Genomic DNA, 20,370 nt, shown 5'->3' on the forward strand with positions numbered 1-20,370 from the left:
CGCGGGGCCCGGCGCCATCCCCGTCCCGCTGCCGGAGCCGCTCCCGGAGCCGCCGCCACCATGATCTCCCTGTCCGACACGCAGAGTAAGCGCTGCCGCCGCTCCCGCCGGGGAAGCGCGGAGGGGCCGCTCAGCTGCGGGGCTGGGGGCGTCGGGGGGTCCCAGCGCGGCCGGGCCGGCCGGGCCCGCAGCCTTTGTCCGCGGCGGGGCCTCCCTCCCCGGGCAGCGTCCGGCTGGAGCGCCCGGGGCCGGGGAGCTCTCCCGCGGCATGCCCGCGGTGGAAGGCGCGGCGGCGGCCCCGGGGCGCGGCTGGCGGGGAGCAGACGGGATGGAGCGGCCGGGCAGGGCAGCTCGGCCTTGGGGCAGCTCGGCCGCCTTCCTCCGGGTTTGGGAGCGCTCGGTGTACCGTGCAAGGGTCGGGAGGGACCCTAAAGCTCATCTCAGCGCAGCCCTGCCATGGCAGGGACACCTTGCGCTGCCCCGGCTGCTCAGAGCCCGTCCAGCCTGGCCCGGAGCGCTTCCAGGGACAGCCACAGCTGCTCTGGGTAATCTGTTCAGTGCCTGGCTAGCCTTACAGGAGAAAATGTCTTCCTTTACCTAACCTAGGTTTGTTAGGGTTTGTCAGGTGTGTGGGTTCGTACCCATGGCGCTTTGAGCGCCGTGAATGAATGAATGAACGAACGGTAAACAAAGTAACACTCAGCTCCACTCTTGCCGTGTCGTCAGTGGTCTGGAAGCGTTTAATTATCTCAGTAGTAAACAGCTTTGCTGCGCTGCTCTTGCTGGTACCTCACCAAACGTCTGCAGGTGACGCTGAGGGGGCTTCAAGGTGAGGCTGAGGCGTTGAAGTGGAAAAAAGTAAAAATACTTGTATGTGACCGTAGGGTTGTTGTTGTTTTTTTTCCTACCAAAGTGCTTGGAAATAGAGATCAAAGAAATGAAGGTGTGCCCGGCAGTCAGGGGCCGTGCTGCCCTCTGCTCGGCCCCACTGAGGGCACACCCGGGGGCTGTGTGCGTGCCGGGCTCCCCGCCGCGCCAGGGACACGGAGACGGTGAGGGCTCTGGGGCAGGGCTGGGAGCTGGGCCTGTTTATTCCGGACAAGGCTGAGAGGGGATCCATCCGTGCACGCAAACCTCTCGAATGGGTGCCAAGAGGACGGTGCTGGGCTTGGCAGACTTGGTGCTAGACTTGGTGCCCAGCGGCAGAACAAGGAGCGCTGGCCATGAAGCGAAGCACAAGGAGTTTAGCCATGGCCATGAAGCGAAGCACAAGGAGTTTAATCTCAACGTGAGGAAGCGCTTCCTTACACTGAATGGCAGAGCCCTGGAACAGCTGCCCGGGCGGAGTGTCCCTCTCTGCAGGAAGCCCAAGCCCCCGGAGCGCGTTTCCCTGTGCCCTGCCCTGGGTGGCCGTGCCCCGGCAGCGGGGATGCCCTGGCTGCCCTCCCCAGCTCGCTCCCGGCCCCGGCAGCTCCCGGGGCTCCGCTCCCGCCGGCCGGGGCGGCGCGGCCGCGCCTCGCCGCGCATGCGCAGGCGGCGCCCAAGTGAAGCACGAGGAGTTTAGCCATGGCCATGAAGTGAAGCACGAGGAGTTTAGCCATGGCCATGAAGTGAAGCACGAGGAGTTTAGCCATGGCCATGAAGTGAAGCACGAGGAGTTTAGCCATGGCCATGAAGTGAAGCACGAGGAGTTTAGCCATGGCCATGAAGTGAAGCACGAGGAGTTTAGCAATGGCCATGAAGTGAAGCACAAGGAGTTTAGCCATGGCCATGAAGTGAAGCACAAGGAGTTTAGCAATGGCCATGAAGTGAAGCACGAGGAGTTTAGCCATGGCCATGAAGTGAAGCACAAGGAGTTTAATCTCAGCGTGAGGAACCTTCCTTATGCTGAATGGCAGAGCCCTGGCAGAGCTGCCCAGGGAGGGATGGAGTCTCCCTCTCTGGAGCCATCCCAGACACATTCCTTTGTCGCCTGTTACAGCCCCCCTTAGCAGAGGGGTTGGGCTGGGTGATGTCCAGAGGATCAGCCCTAACCATTGTGATTCCCTGATAACAGCTTAAGCTGCAGGGTAAAGGACAATGACAGGCCTGTGGTTTAAATGACCATCTCATGGGTGATGCATTTCTGGTATGATTGCCACAGAAGGAAATGAGTCTGCCTGATAAGAACCGCAGCATCAGTTATGAAGGAGGGTGTGAAAAATCTAGAAAAAAAATTAAAATAACTTTGATAGCAGGGTACTGGAAATTGGAGAGCCAGTTAAGGCCAAGGATAAAGACAGGCAGCAGAGTTTAGCAGCATTCAGGGTCAATGATTTCTTGAGATACTCAGATATTGTGCTGTTACTAACCCTTGGGGTTAACTTTTAGGTTTCTGATTGATTAAACCCTTTTGGGCTTTGCTTTTGCCCTTAACTTCCTGTCTGGGGTATTCATTGGGCAAAAAAATAAAAATCTCTTCAGAAGGAGACTCACTGTTTTTATTTTGCTTAGTTCCTTATGTGGGACCATCAGCTATTTCCATGCTAAGACTGTTGGTTTTAGCTGTCAGAGACAGGAGTACTAAATAAAACACTCTGACATTTAGGGGTTTTAAGGGTTGGGGTTTTTTTCAGTTTTTCTGAAATTCTGAAGATAGTTTGTCATATATTTTAAAATTCACTGCTGTCTGGAAAAATACAGAGCTGGCCATAGAGTCCTGGTGGAGTAGTGTGATAAATACCTGGAGAGAACCACTGCAGAACCACTGCTGATGTTTGGAAAGTTAATTCTGCACCTGTAGTCTAGAACATCATTTTAAGCGGTGCATTGAATGGTGTTACAAACCACCAGTAACTGCAGAAGAATTCACTGAGCTTTTCCCAAATTAAATTTTCAATACTCAAAAATAGTGCTAGCAAAATAATAGTTATGCATTGAATATAAACTGTATTAGTTTTTTGTCTTCTAAAAGCCTGTAGCACGCAATTCCATTTTATTTTGCACTGTATTATGCACCATAAAAGACTGGGGATGTGCATTGTCTGCCCTAATCTTTCACAAACAATGTATCTTAATTTTGAATCTTAAAATCTACTGAGCTGTTTTGACACAGTGCTGCAGTAGTCTTGCACAGCTTGTGGAATTTCTGCAGAAGCGTTGATGAAGATTTTCTCCCTTGTCTCAGGAAGTCATAATCATCCAGAATAAATACAACCTGGCCAGTGGGTGTTTCTGCATTTCTAGGCATTGATATGTTGTATTTGACTAATGTGGGAAAGCTCTTCTGGCACAGAAGAAAACATTTTAAAATAGTTTGCTCCCTCTATAAATATTCATAGTTTGTTGTTGAAAAGATTTTCTACAAAATGCCAGCACTTTTTCTTTTCCTTCATCTGAGAAGCATAGTTAAATATATTTACAAATTCTGATCCAAATGAAGGCAGTAACACCCTCTGCTGAGATCTCAGCACTGGAGGATAATAGTCCTGGACCATTCATCTTCTTCCAGCAGTTATTTTGGGATAATGAGAATAATGTTCCTTTTTCTTTTCCCCCTTTCCCTCCCCTAAGCAGAGAACACGGGTGACTTGTGCAGTGAATCAGAGCCCATTGTGGCAGAATACAAACCGGTTTGGGGTGATCACAGAGGTGTCAGAGAGGGGATTGCAGCAGCTCTTGGGAGGTGGCTCTGCCTCCTGCCAGATCCATACCTTGAGCCGTGGCTGGGCAGGAGCAAATACTCACTTCCAGGACTGCATATTTATCTTGCTGGCAGCTGGTAGTTCCTCTGGAGTCCTGCCTCCAAGTGTTTTCCTTCCAGAATGCAGATTGTTTCTGCTCTTCTGAAGTAAAGAGTACTGGAGAAAAGGGCACTTGCAATTGTTACATTGCCTTCAGTCAGCAGATCCATTGAAAGTACAATTTTACAATTTGCAATTCTGTTTTCCATTGTAAACAAGTACGGAGAGCGCCTGTAGTAAATTTATTGGCTTGAGTTACTTAGTGCTTTTAATTGTGGGGTGTTAAAATGCTCACAGTGAAAGTTTAAAGTGGCAGGCTATACCATGGAACTACAGCTCTAAGCTGAAAACCAAGCCCTCAGAGAAGTCTGGGGAGTGGAATGTTGCTGTAACAAATCTCTGAGCTATGCTGAAATTTATTTCCAATAACTACTTGGAAGTCCTGAAATGGGCATAATTATCCTCCTTTACTCCCAAGCTCATCAAGCAACAGCAAATGACCAACTACATCAACAAAGTGCAATTAAAATACATGGAGGCAGGTCTGGCCAACAGCAGCAGTGAGGGCTGTGATTGTGGATGTGCTCTTTTGTTTGTTTCAGGACAGGCTTGGAACTTGAAAATAAATACACAGATATACAGGCATAGTATTAGGGTGGGTTTTGCTAAGCTGCTTTTGTTTTGCAGTTTACAAACCTGTAGGTTTCTGTGTCTGGTCAGTGAAAACAATAATAAATGCATGTATTTGCAGCCCTATTTACAAACCTGTAAGTTTCTGTGTCTGGTTAGTGAAAACAATAATAAATGCATGTATTTGCAGCCCTATTTACAAACCTGTAGGTTTCTGTGTCTGGTCAGTGAAAACAATAATAAATGCATGTGTTTGCAGCCCTGTTGCTGCTGCTCCTGGTTTTTCTCTCCCATTTGTCTGTGTGAGAGTCAAAGGAAGGCTTTGGAGATTAAAATTAAAAGCAGGATGTATTTCTAGTAGCAGTCTTTGATACTTTAGAGGCTATTGCCAAATGGTAGTTTTAATTCTAGCTTGGCATTTCCAGCCCTGTTTCTCATACAAACCTTCCATCCTACTCTTGGCTTCCCAGTATTTCTTGAGCATCCTTTGCAGAACTCAAAGTTTATAGAACTGTTTAGACTGGAAAAAAACCTTTAAGAGCATTGAGTGCAGCTGTTAACCCAGCACTGGCCAGTTCATAACATAAGCAAATATATGAACTACAAAAGGTAATTTTAAAAAATCTGCAAATTAAAATCATAAAATGAGAAATTTCATAAAATGAAACTAGCAGTCTAGAGATACTGTATTTATGTGTAATGTAGATCTACCATTTAATTAATAAAAATTAAATACGAAGTATGAAAGCTATAATTGAACATTTATCTCTCAGTATTTAATATCTACCAGTTTTGTGAAAACTGTCAATTGTCTGGAGACCCAGGCTAGTGTTTGATAGCTCTCAGCACACGTGTAACTTGGAAAAATCCTGCAGGATTCATCCAAGTTGTGTTCCATCTGGAAACTGGGGGAAATGGAACTGCTGTGCAAGTCATGGAGTGTGGAATGTGAGGTCTCAGGAGGATCGAGAGGACCAGGGTACTTAAATTACTATGGGAAGGAAAATGGGACAAGATTTGCAAATCCCAGTGTTCTGAATTAAAAGAGGAGGATCACAAGGATCCACTCAATGATCCTTGTCCAGCTCTTCAGTGAATGACTCATATGGGAATTAAAGCCACGATCCTGGAGTTACGTGTACCATGTTCTGACTGATCTAATCTGGATAACAAAGTTTCATTATCTCTACTAACAATCCTTTTCCCCATACCAGCAATTAATCAAAGCCATTAATTAATACATTTGCTGTATGTACATATATATATATATATATAAATATGGTTGCATTCAATTTCAGTGCCTTTCATTCCAAACATGGACTTTGTTGATAAACAGCTTCCAAAGATCTGTCTGTTGAAGTAATTGCTGTCTACAAGATTTACCATATTTGTACACTCAAGGAAGTTTCAAAATTTAAAATTTCTTTAGATTGGATGTTCTCATTTTTCCCCCAATTTTTATCCATGACTTTCTTTGTACCATGTTTTGTTACATGCCTGAATCTGCTTCTTTTTCAGAGATTGGAATGGGACTAACAGGCTTTGGAGTGTTTTTCCTCTTCTTTGGAATGATACTCTTCTTTGACAAAGCTCTTTTGGCTATTGGAAATGTAAGTGACTTTTCTACACTGCTTAGAATCAAGTATGTGATCTATTAAAGTAAAATTAGAACAGCATGTTATCAGTTTGAAGCTGCATGACAAAGATTACTGTGGTGACCTGGCATAAAGGAGGAGTTGTGCTCAGTGATAGGAGTGAATCATTTTTCCTGCTTGAGGTTAGAACAGCTCACACTGATGTGAATGTCACCATGGGTCAGGCCTGTGGGGTGTTGGTAGACAAGAAGCAGCTTGTTCCACAGTTGTGCTGCTGCAAATGTGATTTTTTGTGTTCCTCTGAGATCACTGTCAATTTAAGTATCTATTTGGATAAGAATCTTTAAGTACATGCTAGCAAATGTTGTTTTGCAGTGCTGTAGGAGGAAAGAAAGAAGCATGAATTGCTGACACTTCTGGCTTTAGAAGAGACAGACCTCTTTCAAAAAAGAGAGATTTGGTATCTGCAGCTTTTACCAAATCAAAGTTGTCGCTCAAAGCAGCACAGAAAATAAATCCTAGTTCTGGTACATAAATTTTCCAATCCAAATATCAAATGACAGGGTGTTTTCTGCATGTGCCAGTCTCTGTGCCTCTGCTGTTCCCAGCTGTGCCAGCCAGCCAAAGCACAGCCTGGTCAGGAAAGGTTCACCCCCTCTTTTCCTGATGCCTAAAAGTCTGCAGCCAAACAGATCACTTTCATTCTCAAACACTGAGATTCCCTGAAGGGAAATACAAAATTGTGGATCTGAATTTGGGTGCATTAGTTGAAGCATTGTTATGAACCATCAGATCAAGTGTGCAGTGGGAGAGTGAAAAATGAAATAATGCTTATTTTTTCTTTTCCTAATGTAAGGTGGAAATACAAGATCCTGTTTAGGGAAAATGAAAACGTAGGTAGGAAGAGACAATGACAGGCTATGTGGTAACCAAAGATAATGCAAGAAAAGGTACTGTATCCTTGCAGAGAATTGTTTTTATTAAAAAAAAAAAAATATCAAAAAGGGCAGGGGGTTCTAAGAAAGTGATTTATTAAATACCATCCAAAACTTGAGTTAAACAATCTTGAGTAAACCCAGAGATACTATTGCTTTCTGAGCAAAAATGTTGCTGAAATAATTCCAAGTCCTGTAGCTGCAGGACACCAGAAATAGTTCTAACTAGTTGGGACTGGTGTGATAGCGTTCAGTCTATACTGAACAAATAAATAAACAATTAAAAAAACTCTGCACAGTAAAAAACAACTGTTCAGCTTTTTCCTTCTCTGGCTTGGCACTATGAGTAGATCAGCAGAAGCTGTTGGAGATGTCAGTGGCACAGAACAGAGGTGCTGTTAGGTGTGCTGTTAGCTTTTAGGAACCTTTGCTGTCAGTGGGACTGAGCTTCAGCACCACCTGTGGTAAAGATGTGACAGGGCAGACACAACTGTTGTCAGCAGATCTTCTCTTTGAGTGTGTTTGGCAGAGACCACAGAGGACAGACCCTTTACTTTCAAGCAGCTGAGAGCTACAAGTGCTTTAAGATGGACCTTACAAAAAAAAAATCAAGAGTAAATTTATTCTCACCAACTGTCTCGTGGTATTAAAATAAGTTGTGCAAGAAAAGCAGTGTCATTTCATAAAATATATATATATACATAAGTGTTTACATCCTGTACTTGGGAACATAATTAGTTGTTTTCTTTCTTTGGTTTGTTTTTGTCTTTTCTAGGTTTTATTTGTGGCTGGCTTGTCTTTTGTTATCGGTTTAGAAAGAACGTTCAGATTCTTCTTTCAAAAACACAAAATGAAAGCAACGGGCTTCTTCCTGGGTGGTGTGCTCATAGTTCTCATTGGCTGGCCTTTAATAGGAATGATCCTGGAAATCTATGGGTTCTTCCTATTGTTCAGGTAAGTCTTGTTTGAAAACACTTTTGTGTTCATTTATCTCGGAATAAATGTATTTGTGTGATGTGTCTGTGTTAGAGTAGACAAAGCAGCATCCTTTAAATATTCCTTTTGGACAGATTTTATATGAAATTGTTTATTTACAAGTTGGTAAGTATTTTTCCAAGACTCAAATCTGCTAATGTTTGTGAGGTATTTATCAAAGTGACTTTGATAATGCTGATGTCTAGCCAAAGAATTGTAAAGCTTCAAAATGTGTGGGAGCCCAAATTGTTAGCAGTATGAAGTTTAAATATCTCCTCATGGAAAAGGGATACTTAGTACTTTCTTCAGGAGGGAGTTTGTTCTTTTCTTTAACAAATGGGGCAAAATATTTAGTTACAACCATCCTAGGTGTGTAACCTTACAATTTCATCACTGTGGCAGCCCAGGGAAAAGCTGTTTTCTGTCATGTTTTATTACAGTTGTGCCTTGGAGTCAGAACTGCTTGTTTGAGTTAGCAGGATCTAGACTGAGATAAGGAAAAATGGAAATTCTGTTTTTTTTAAACAGCAATCTTGAAACATGTTATAACTTTCACAATCTGTCATTTAAGTTCTTCATAAATGCAACTGTAATAGTGAAAGAATTTGACTTGTTGCAACCTGCATAGATATCTATATTTTTATCTCTATTTCCATGGTTGAAGTTCTATGCTTCCCTGCAGAACAAAGCAAAAAATATGCAAAAAAGTAGAAAGGGAGGCTTCTGGTTGTTCTTGGACTTCTGTCCAGATGCAGATTGTTTCTCTAATGGTTATTGATCAAGTTTCATACCCTGAAGTGTTCTGTGAATGGCTGAATAACACTGTTCCTGTTAATCAAAGTGAAACCATTGTTCTCGTGGAGGTTTTTTTTTGTACTCAGTAAAATTGTGTGTTCATCTGGTATTTCAGATAAAATGTTTATTTTTGAAAACAAATCTGAACTTGGCTCTTACTGGAGACAGCGACATTTCAGAAAATGAATTTAGTGGGGTTAATGTATTTCTTATTGTTCTGCTCTGTGTTACTCTGAATTCTGTCACTGCAATGCTGTGATAATCTCAGTATTTCACTGAATACATTGTCACTTCTTGCTTGGTTTAATCAGCCAGAGCAAAGCAAGTAGAACGTGTTTCCAACAGAACACCCTCCTTCTAAAAGATCTCAAGAGAGTTACAAGTTATTCTGTTTAGGCAGGTATGGTTATGGATTATCTAGTGGTGCTTGCAAGGTAAAACAATATTGAGAGGTTTATAAAAGATCAGTAGTTATCCCCAGGTCTGTCCCTTAGCCTGAAGGGAATCAACAAGGGATGGATAATTCCAGGTGTGAATGTTTACCTGATCTGTTTTAATTTAAAGCATCTGGAGACCAGTTGTTTGGACTGAATGATATTAATGTCTTTTCCAACCTTGATTCCATGATTCTGTGACCATCTCTTCCAGGGCTTATTAGTTGATAAAATCTAAATCCCTTGCTGCAAGGCTGACTAGTGACTACTTCAAGCAAAGCTTTTTGTTTTGCTTCAATCTCGTTCAGTTCAACCATCCTCCTGTTGCCAGCCACTTGCTCCCTTCTGAAGAAGTTACAAATGAAGTCTCTCCTCAATCACCATTTTTTACTGTTCCTCAGGATCCTGCTGCTTGGTGGCATAGCAGAAAACTGCCCTGCTATTATGGGACAGCTGTTGTAACCTAAGGTGCTTTTGGAGCCTTGTTCAGATGACAGCCTTGCGGAGTTAGGGCTGACAATACTGTCCCTGCTATTCCTTATTCTTGGACACAGCAGTTGTTTTAATCTGTTACAAGTGGTTTGTGTGCCCTGCCTCACAATTTACTGGGCTGCTGAAATGATCTGGTCTAAAAGAAAACAAACTCAATACCCCCCTTATTGGTGTGGGTATTACCCAGCAAATAGTTCTTAGCAGGGTGGTGAAGAGGATGATGACATGTGACACTTCACTGGTGCACTGTGGCTGGGGCCTCACTGCACATTAATCCTTATTCCAACAGGGAATGCTCAGCTGGAGATTGCTGGGAATGCCAGCAGCTGCCTGCAGACAGCTGAGATACTGCCACACAAAATTTGGTTTTGTGCTGCACAGGTTAGGTGGAGAGTGCAGGGGCTGCACCACAGCATCTGTGCCAGGCAACATCCCCGGGGTCACGACACAAACCACTGACCTAAATTTGGGAAATAAATGAATACACAACTCTGTCATGCTTCATTTTCTTTAGTTAATGTAAAGAGTGTCATAGGTGGTTTTAATTACTCACAACGAACTTCACTTGTTTCTACATTGGATCTTGAATGTATTTTCTATAACATAAAGAGGAAAGATATCAAAATATGTATGCTAATTTTGAGAAATCAGTTTTGCTGACTAAATTAATTATTCTCACTTATTTTTTGATGAGTTGTCTGAGAGTTGCCAGCTATGAGGAAAATTAAATCCATTTAAAAATACACCATTTCTTTCCTGGTTTTCTCCTTTCTCTGATTAATGTCTGTTGATATATTTGGTAAACAAATGTGCTGCTAACAAGTTGCAAGATTTTATGTAAACTTGGTTTAAAAATTACCTGCTATTTTTTCCATGTTACAGCAATATGAGAAAAGCTTAATTGCAAAAACTAATACAATCTTCTGATGTTTTACCTAAAGGGGGTTCTTTCCTGTGGTGGTTGGCTTTATTAGAAGAGTTCCAGTTCTTGGATATCTCTTGAATTTACCTGGTATAAGCTCGGTAAGTTTGGTATTTCATGCAACAACCAAAGCATGTTCTGGCTTTCATTCCACTGATATAGCACCTGTAGAAATGCATCAAAATTAAAGCAAATATAACTCTGGAGCAACAACTTCAAATGCACTCCTGCACAGTTCTTGCACCATGCACAGCCCATTCATTCCCAGGGAGACACTTGTAGGGGTAACAGGAACAAAAGGAGGCGTTGGCAGGAGCTGCCCCTGCTGTGGGCAGGGAAGTGGGAAGAGCCCTGCATTGTTCAGGGAATGCTGGCCTTCTTCTGCTTCACTCTTGGCCCTGGGTGACCACACAGGGGGATCCTGCCACTGCCTGGGCCTCTCCTGCCTGTACAATGAGGAGGGCACCGTGCTTGGTGCAGTATTTGGGTGAACTTAGGAAAAGTGGCCTCTAAAACAAACAGTGGAGCTCAGTGTTATGCTGCAGATAACAGAACCCAGAAACTCTCAGCATGCATAGTCATTCATCAAATATATTTATTAGGGTTCACTGCACCAGGCTACATATTTTTATTACTAAGATTTGTGTTTTTTCAAGTGGAGTTTTCCATTTTTTTAACCAAATGGCTGGGGATTTGAAGACAATTAACAGAGAGATGCTAAACTAGGGTGTTCCAGTCAACTGCTTTTACTGTGCTAATTTATTTATGTATTTTAACACAAGCATTTGTAATACCAGTTTTGAAAGCAACAGTTTTAATAGCTACTGCTGAAAATTAATAGTGGGAATAACTTACATGCATAGAGGCTGTTTTTTAAAAATGAGTGTTCCAGATCATCTGTTCCAGTCTCACAGTTAGGCCAAGTTGTGGCTCATAATTCATGATCAATTGAATGTTTCATCTGTCAATTGATCCTAATCATATTTAATTTGATCACAAAGGGGTTAAGTCTTGTTTTTAAAAGGTAATTGTTAATGTTTTATTCAAAGCCTACGTAGGCTCAGAAGAGAATCCACAGTAATGGTCAGTTGAAATATCTTCCTTGGTCTACTAATGCATGTGTGGCTGAGACTGTATTGTTTTGTTTTAACCATTAAGCTGGCAGTGTTATCTGCACTCTTCTATTTCCTTTCTCATTCTGTTGCATCTTCATGCTGCACTGTTAATGTCTATATGAGAAAAACATGTTATGCAGAAACACAATTGCAATTGTAAGAATTTTGGTTTTCACAAACCTAAACCATGAGACCTCGGTGAGTACTACTTGACTCTCATTTCCAGTCACATACTAACTGTGCAAGTAGCAAGCAGTATTTGAGAGCAGCCTCACTCTACACAAATGTCATCAACCTAAAACCTTTTTGTCTCCTTTTCCACAGCTTGTAGATAAAGTTGGAGAAAGCAACAACATGGTATAATGACGAGAGGGTGGAAGACTGATCTAAACTTTTACTGTATTATTTATAAAATCCCTTTGAAGAATACTCAGCACAAAGATTAAGTTGTGTACAAAGGAAAAAGCTTGTTACATTCTTTACATAACAGTTTAATTTAAAATGTATAGTCAACAATATACATTAGAAAAGAAGCTCAGCAAGTATGCTTCTAGGAAAGTAACTCCAGAGTTCGGGAAGTAAACTGAAGAGGGAAAAGTCATGGAATAATCCCTGTTCAAGACTATTTTTGTTGGTTTTGGAAAACATGCTAGAGGCAATGAACCCTTGTGGAATTAACGGTGCCTGTCCTTTACCTCCTTATTTTGAAGGTGCAGTAGAGCAAACAGGCCTACATTTTTAAGGGTGACCCAAACTTACCCAACCCTCTGCTTGCTATCCTCAGAGCGCAAAAAAATCAAACAGGAAACTTCTTGTGTAACAAGAGATGCATCTTTGCATGAAGGTTAAGATGACTATTCATCTACAAGTGTATTATGACAATAAAAAGGAAACCCTACACAGTTCTGTTGTAAACATTTTTGTAAATATGTGGCTGAAATACAGCATTTGTTATCTTAATGTTTCAAAGACAAATGTTAGTCGATTGTATTTGCCTTCCGTTTCGGAATATGCAAAAGGTCAATCTTTAATAACTTTGGTCTTAAATGTTGGTTCTGAACATGCAGAGCTCAGTGGGGAACTCTGGAAGCTGACTTGCAGGCCTTCCAAGTTGTTCTCCTTGAGCCATGTTCCACGTGCATCCTGATGAGAATGTAGCCCCTTGTCACTAACGTGAAAACTCTGTGAAATACGCTTAGTTCACAAAAAACTGCATTAGGCTGAGGTGCTGATGTGAACCCTGTGACATGTAACTTACCAGAATTTGGAGCTTTGTTTTTAAACAGTTTCAAACTAAGCTTTCTTTGTTTACTCTGGAACTACGAATTGACTTTTATTTTTTACGGTAATAAAATGGAAACTTAAAGTCCTGTGTACGTGAGTCTCTGGGGAGAAAACTGCTGGGGCCGACTACAGATCAAGTGCCAAGTCTCCAGGTGTTTGTAACTTGTTGCTGGGTTATCTGGTTATCTTCAGACAACTCCTGGCTACAGCAGCAGCTTTGTTGTTGTTACTGAGGATTCTTGGCTAACCTGGAATAAATGTCCCCTCCTAATGCACAGCTCACGTTTCTGCTCCTGTTGGAATGTTAAACGTTGTGCACTTGCAATGGTCTCAGTTACAGTGTCCTCACCTAACAAACCCTGCTTGTTCAGTGAATTGTGTTTGTGCAGGCAGGGGGGGTCTCTCTTGTGTTTCATTTTCTTTTCCCTTTCATGTAATCCTGAAATTATTACCCAATGTAGTATTAAAGGTAGCTATGTAGCCTAATGGTCTAATGACTGGGGTTTTTTGGGGGTGTTTTTTTTCTTTATTATGCAGTTAAAATTGGAATTTTCTAATGTAAGTTTTAAGTCTAAAAAATCCTCGTCTACCAAATCTTTTGAAAGTTGCTCTGAAGTTTATTTGTATAAAACAAGGGTTTTTTTCATTGTATAAATAGCCACAATCTACTACTATCAATATTTAATTTGCTTCCTTCTAAAACAGGCACAAAATTATCCAGGGGGAAAAAAAAAAAACACCTGTTATTTTGCAATTAATAACAACTGAAAAATCAGTGAGTTTATTTTATAAATAGCTATATTTGCTTGATGGCATGTGCATTACAATTTAGAGACAGGAGTAAATACGATTGTTGGCTCTACCTCAAGAGATAAACCATTTTAGATAACCCAATTTTAACTGCTCCTAGAGCTTTGCTGTGTGTTCCAGTGACTAGAGAATAACACTCCAGCAGCTTAGCCAACTCGTCCTGTTTGCTGTGCTGTGGGGAATGCTGTCTAGAGCAGGCAGTGTTCACCTTTTAAATCAGCTACCTGAACGTTTTTGTGCTTCTGTCTTGAAAAATAATGTGATGGAAAAGGTGGATTGCACCACGTGACCGTGGATCTCTGGCTGCAGCAACTTGCTTGGTAAGCTGAAGTACCTTCATCACAAGAAATGATGATGATGATTGATGATGATGGCTTTTGGAGGTGGTTCATGTGTGGCTGTGCATGATCTCAGCATCTCTGAGAAGCTGGGGTGTAGGCAGGTCATCTCATTATTTAATTCATTGTTTTAAATCAAAAGTCAATTTTTTGTCACATGTGAACTGTTGTGGAAAGCATCTGAGGGAACAGAATTGTGTGTTGAATTTAGCATAGTCTATCCCTCAAGGTAACGTTGTTTTTGAGACGGTTTTGCCAAGATAAATGTGGGTGGCAGCAAAGGTCAAAACAACTTAGCCTTAAAGTGTTTCTGTCCTTGTAAAAATATCTAACAGAAACATGCTTGGAATGTTTCCCCTTTTAAATGTAATTTATAATTGCTGCTTTAAAACTCATAAGGATGGATCTTATTCTGAGCAGATGAATACTGTAAATATCCTTGTCATACCTTGAATAAATGGGAACCTTTTTCTATAATTTGTCTTTGTGTCATGGTGTGCACATTTTAAAAAAGTCTGTTTACAAGTTTTCCTTTCCAGAGGGTCAGGAGTTACTGCTTGGCTGTCTTACACTGTTGTCACTTTTACAGTAAATAGGGGCTTGGGTTAGTCTTAAGGAAAGGTTTTCTCCCTTTTTTTTACAACAAACCTTTTACATAAGCATCCCCCTAATTTTTCCAATTCCAGTTTTGGACACAGCACAACAAAATACGAAATTTCAGTTTCATGGGAATCTACCTCCTTTTTTTCTGAGGAAATAACTGTGAAACTTCAGGAGAAAACAAGCAGGTGTCTAGATGTTGGAGCAGGTTTTTAGTCTAGTTCAAGGATATGACCATGAGTTCTGTGTATCCTAGAAAGTGGCCTGATAAGCAGGTTTACCATTCCGTGGTGTTCTGCAAGGTTGTAGCTCGTTGTGGAGGATTTTAGAGCCACAAGAGCAGCAAAGCAAAGCTTTTAAAAGGTTGTTGAGATGTTGTGTTGGCACTGTGTACCAGTTAGTACCCTAAAAACCTAATTTGACCAAAGTTGCTTGTATAGAAAGAGCTGGCACTTCCTAATTTGAAATGAAAAAGCCCCCACAGCAATGTGTGGTTACATCTGTTAAACTAGGAGAGGTATCATTTTAATCTGTATGTAGCTCATGGCCAGTTACTTTCAGTTGCCATTCATTAACCAGGAATACTTTGGCTTTGCTACTGCTCACCATGTGGTACCACATACAGTTTAGAGACTCAAAAGCAGTGCAAAGAAAGGAATCTTGTCCTTGTGGCAGATGTGAAAATGAAGGTTTTATGGGATTACTTTGAATTGTTCACTCACCAGATTTCAAGGCACAGACTCATCTACTTGCTGCCTTTCTGGATGACTGATTATCAGTCAGGCTGGAGAGTAGAGTCCATATCCCTAAACCAAACGTGTGTCTCCAGCTGGCTCTTCAGAGGTCACTGCTAGCCCTTGGGCTCCCAGCTCTGCTCCTCTGGCTGCTGTGCCCTTCAGACTGCCAGCACCAGCTGTGACATCACTGGCATGTCATTACCAGACTGATTTACCAGCAGAACTTGGCCCTTGTGGCCCATCTGTTCCAAGTTCTGCCCCTCTAGTGTTGATCTTGGCACATTAAAGCGTCTCTTAGAAGAGCTGGATCTCATGCTCAGCCCAACAAAGAGATTCTGCAGCTGCTGTAATCCCTCTCCAAGCCTAATTCACCACAATTATATGATAAAGCATCCTCCTCAAACAGAGAACAATTTACAGAAAAAGGACATGGCTACTGTGGGGTAATTTAGTGTGGAATTCATTAGCTCAGACTAAGTATTGTGCCTGATAACCTGGGATATGGCACAATATCTATTTATCGGAATGCATTTATGTGTTGGTTACCAGTCATTAAGCTTTAATTAATTTTAAATTTTAAATTTTCAGTTCACCTGCTGAGGTGGTGCATGCCCAGAAATGTGCTTGCCAAAAAGCATCTGTGCTGCTGCATGATACATTTCTAGCAGGCACCATTTTCCACAGCTTTTCCAGGGAATGTGGTGGATCTCCTATGGAAATTTATAACTTTGGGGTACCTTACTGCTCACAGAAGCTCTGGATTCATAGCTGAGCACCACAGGCCGAGCTGGTCCTGCAGTCAGGGTGTCCCCGTGGGCACCAGGAGGAGCCAGGAGGAAGGGAAATTCCTGGGGTCAGGGGTGGCAGGAGAGGACTGGGGGGTCCCCAGCTCCCCGGGAGCAGCAGCATGGAGCCAAACCAGGAGGGCAGATGGGGAGGGCTCGTCCTCAAGGACAAACACTCCTTTTATTGTCTTCTCTTCAGTCAGCCCCAGCACATGCTAACAGCTCCGAGTCCTGTTGCTCATAAGTGGAACCTGGAAAACAGCTTGAAGTCTCCTGCCTGGTTTTTTTTTTTTTTTTTTTTTTTTTTTTTTTTTTTTGTGCATTCTTTCTGCAGCCTTTTTAGGCACGGTTTAATTTAGGCTGGGGAACCGCAGTGTAGCTTTAGAGCACAAGGAGGATGTTGAGCTTTTCACAGAGTGCCATTCGAGCTGAAAGGCTGAACAGCCTTTCTCTGCCCCTCTCTGGGCTGGCAGGGATGGAAGCAGCCAGCTTGTACTTGGGAAGTTGGGAAAAGCAGGCTTTCCACCTGGGCACAGCCCAGCTGCCTCACTGCTTCCTTTCCTCCAGGCACTCCAAAGCTTCTCCAGAAACATCAGAGAAATCAGGATTTCACATCAGTTCCTACAATTTAATTCTACTACTTGGAAATACGAGGCTTTTTTGGACTCAAATGTTTTACACCACCAAACCCACACACCCATTAGGTCAGTCTTTAAATACTGATTTTCTTCTTATAACAAAACCAAGCAGTTCTGCATTGAATCTTCCAGATGCTCCAGCTGAGTGGCTTTTATCATTACGTGCCAAAGTCTGTGATCCAAAGGGTAACAAAGCTGGGGAAGGAGCTGGAATACAAATCCTGTGAGGAGCAGCTGAGGGACGTGGGGGTGTTAAGCCTGGAGAAAAGAAGGCTCAGGGGAGAATTTATCACTCTCTACAAGTCCCCAACAGGAGGGTCAGATGGGGGACAGGCAACCAGCAATAGGGCAAGAGGAAATGGCCTCAAGCCACGTCAGAGCAGGATCAGGTTCAACATCAGGCAGAATTTCTCCACAGAAAGACTAATTAGACATTGGAATGGGCTACCAAGGAAGGCACTGGAGTCGCCATCCCTGGAGCTGTTTAAAACAAGTGTGGATGTGGCTCTCAGGGACATGGTTTAGTGGTGGGCTTGGAAGCGTTGGGTAATGGTTGGATTCATTGATCTTAAAGGTCTTTTCCTACCTAAAAAGTTCTGTCATTCTATGAACCTGAGTGGAGATTTATCCTCCACTTGCTTCTTCCCCCCTGAACTGCACAAAACACTGAGTGTTTCCTCACTCTCACTTTCCCACCAGTTTTTAAGGAGTGGGGGACAAGGAAGCAACTTTGGGAGCAACATTGGACGGAAAAAATGGGCCAGCAACTCCTGGTGCTCCCTTTAAAAGAGAAATGAGGGCCTTGACTTTGTGGAGGTGGGGATTGACACAACCCAGGTGCTAAAGGCTCAAACAGAGCCAGCTGGGGTGGGGTAGGGCCTGCTGCCCGCCCTGTGCCTCCTCCACGCCAGCTCTGGAGCCCTAAATCCCTTTAAAAGCCTTTTGAAGGCTGTGTTCTGATGGACACGGCTTGAAGGAAGCCTGTTCTGTTCTACCAGGGCGGTGCAGCCACCCAGAACCTTCTGGAAGAGCCCCGGAGGAGGTAGCGGTGAGGTGAGTAGCTGGGAAGCGAAAGGCTGGAAGAGATGTTGGAAACAAACATTTCTGTTCCTGGTCAGTTCCCGGAGCATGGTGTTTTTCTTGCCTCTCCGGGCAGAAATAAGTGACACATTCACAAAGCGAGTGTTTAGGAGGAACGCGTAAAATGCTGCTTTTAGAGGGTGGGAACGAAGCGGGGGGAGATGTGTTTGTTTGCTTCCAATTACTCTGACACACGCAGGCCTTTCCCTTTCAGCCTTTTCCCCAGCATTTCCCCGCCTGTCAGACGCTGTGTGGCCGCCTTCCCTTTCATCTCCTCTCCCTCCCTCGCTTTGTGGCGTTTCTTTCCGCGGGGTTAATGGTGCGGCCCGTGCTCCTTGTGCTGAGGCTTTCCGCCCTTCAGCATCCCCGACAATCGCTTCCTACCCGCTCCCGGCCTTTGTGTCGGGGATTTCACACCCGGATCGCCCTGCTGATGGGTTTTACATTGGAGGATCAATCTCCACTCAGGGCCCGCACCCTGAGGGCTGGCACGGCCCGAGGAGGTGGAAGTGAGGAAAGGAGCACCGGGCGAAGGTGCTGCCGCAAAAAGATCCTGCTGCTCTGAAAAGAGCATCCCTGAGACCCTGCATCCCACCCCAGCCCTTCCACAAAGAGCCAGGCCACGCTGCTTTCATCTTTCTGTTGCTGCAAACAGTCCTTCCTCCTTTTCCAAAGGAAGAGCGTGTGGCAGGCATATTTTCTGGAAAAATCCCTTTGCCCAAAATTCCTTTCCTGGGAAGATGAGAAGCCTCAGAGGAAAAAAGAAAACAATATTATCTCGTTTGTTTCTGCTGTGTTTTGCTGCTTTGGAATGTGGTCAGAGATTGTTCATTCAGCAGGTGATTGTTTCATGTGAATTGTTTTGGCTTATTGGCCCATTGGGGCCAAGCTGTGTCGGGCTCTGGAGAGAGAGTCATGAGATTCATCAGTATCTTTCTCACCTTCCGTCTCTATCCTTTCTGTATTCTTTAGCACAGTTTAATATAGTATTCTTTAATATTGTATAGATCATAAAATAATAAATTAGCCTTCTAAGAACATGGAGTCAGCCGTATAATTCCTCTCTTTGTCTGGGAACCTCACAAATACAAGAAGAGTGTGGCAACCCAGAGCACTGGGAATATTTCTCTGTCTGCTCTGGGGTGCCCTGACCCCCAGGGGAGAACTGACTTTGATCCTCATTCACACAATAGTGAGACTGTTTCACTGATAAGAAATAATAAACACCTGAGTCTGAGCATGAACTGCTGTCTCAAGTGACTTCAATCCAGACCCAGAGAAAGTGACAGAAGAGCAGTAATTGCAACCATCTGCTTCTCTGGTCACTGCTGTAGTCCTGAATTACTGGTCTTTAAAGGACCTCTCCTTCCCCAAAATAAAAACAATTTAAAAAATCATCCCACCCTAACATTTTATGCATCTCTGAACACGTATCTGTGTATAATTACATAATAATTTATATACATGTATAATAATTGCATAATAATTTCTCTTCTCTGTTGGGAAATTTCTGTAGCACCAGCCTGATCCTTAACCGAAGGTTTGTCCTTCACTCACTTTAAAAGCTTTCCAAGCTTTTTCCAATTATGTTTCCACATCTGCAAGGCAGCTATATGGAAATCTTGTACTCCAATTGCCTTCTTAATCATTCTTAAGAGTTTTAATTTTGTGGCTGAAATCAGTCACAGGTTTTCTCTGGAGAATATTTTAGATGAAAGCTGATGTTTCCTTATTTTACATATTTTACAAAGAAAACCACAGAATCCTAGCTTTCTCTTACATGGAAAACCAGGTTTCTACCCAGCTTCTCCCTATCCTCTTCAGAGGACACAACCAGGGTTGTAGAGGAAAGTTTGCAGTGTATCAAGAAGGGTTTGTGCTCTTTATTCTTACAGAATTATAGATCTACAAGCTTCCTCTTTCAACACTTCCCATTTGGCTTTCTATCATACTGCCTTTTCATTTGCACAACAGTAGTTCCTTATGTTTCAGTGGCTTCAAGGTGAATTTATTCAGGTCTGGCTTGGAAAATGTGTGTGACTCAAATTCCTCCCCTCGTGAATCCCTACAACTTGTGGAAACACTTTGGACTTGGAGCATATAAATTACCTTATTCTCTCATATGTGTGAAAAATTTACCCATTAAAACTTCTAAAGTTTAACAGTGCTGTCAAGCGTTCACAGATTTCTCGGTGTTAATGGAAAAACTAGCGTTGAAATGAATAATGTTTTATGAAAATTAAATGCTCAGAGTGTAGACAATGTAATTTCTTACTGATGGAGCAACACAACTGAGTGAATCACCAGAGGTAAAGATCTAATGTCCTTTGCCTTGTGACTTTTGGAGTGTTACATAAAGGACTGTAACTAGTCTGAGGTAATGCAAACTATCCCTCCAAAAATACATCTTTTTGGCCTATTTACTAATGGCAGCTTCAGGTTTGGGGACGTTGCAGCAAGATGCAACTTTTCAAGTAAGTTCT

The 20,370-nt window shown here is 42.8% G+C and overlaps 1 protein-coding gene across 1 annotated transcript; it reads left to right on the plus strand.

Annotated features, from left to right (window-relative positions):
- The first annotated feature begins 13 nt into the window (after positions 1-13).
- On the plus strand, positions 14-14,524 carry GOLT1B (golgi transport 1B). The gene is made up of 5 exons (XM_041398828.1): positions 14-85; positions 5,871-5,962; positions 7,658-7,836; positions 10,520-10,601; positions 11,940-14,524. The coding sequence occupies exons 1-5, from the start codon at positions 61-63 to the stop codon at positions 11,976-11,978; spliced, it is 417 nt and encodes a 138-aa protein (XP_041254762.1). The 5' UTR covers positions 14-60; the 3' UTR covers positions 11,979-14,524.
- Positions 14,525-20,370: the final 5,846 nt, after the last annotated feature.

This window comes from Onychostruthus taczanowskii, unplaced genomic scaffold (assembly GCF_017590055.1).
Source record: "Onychostruthus taczanowskii isolate IOZ18803 unplaced genomic scaffold, ASM1759005v1 scaffold15, whole genome shotgun sequence".
Classification (NCBI taxonomy): Eukaryota; Metazoa; Chordata; class Aves; order Passeriformes; family Passeridae; genus Onychostruthus; species Onychostruthus taczanowskii.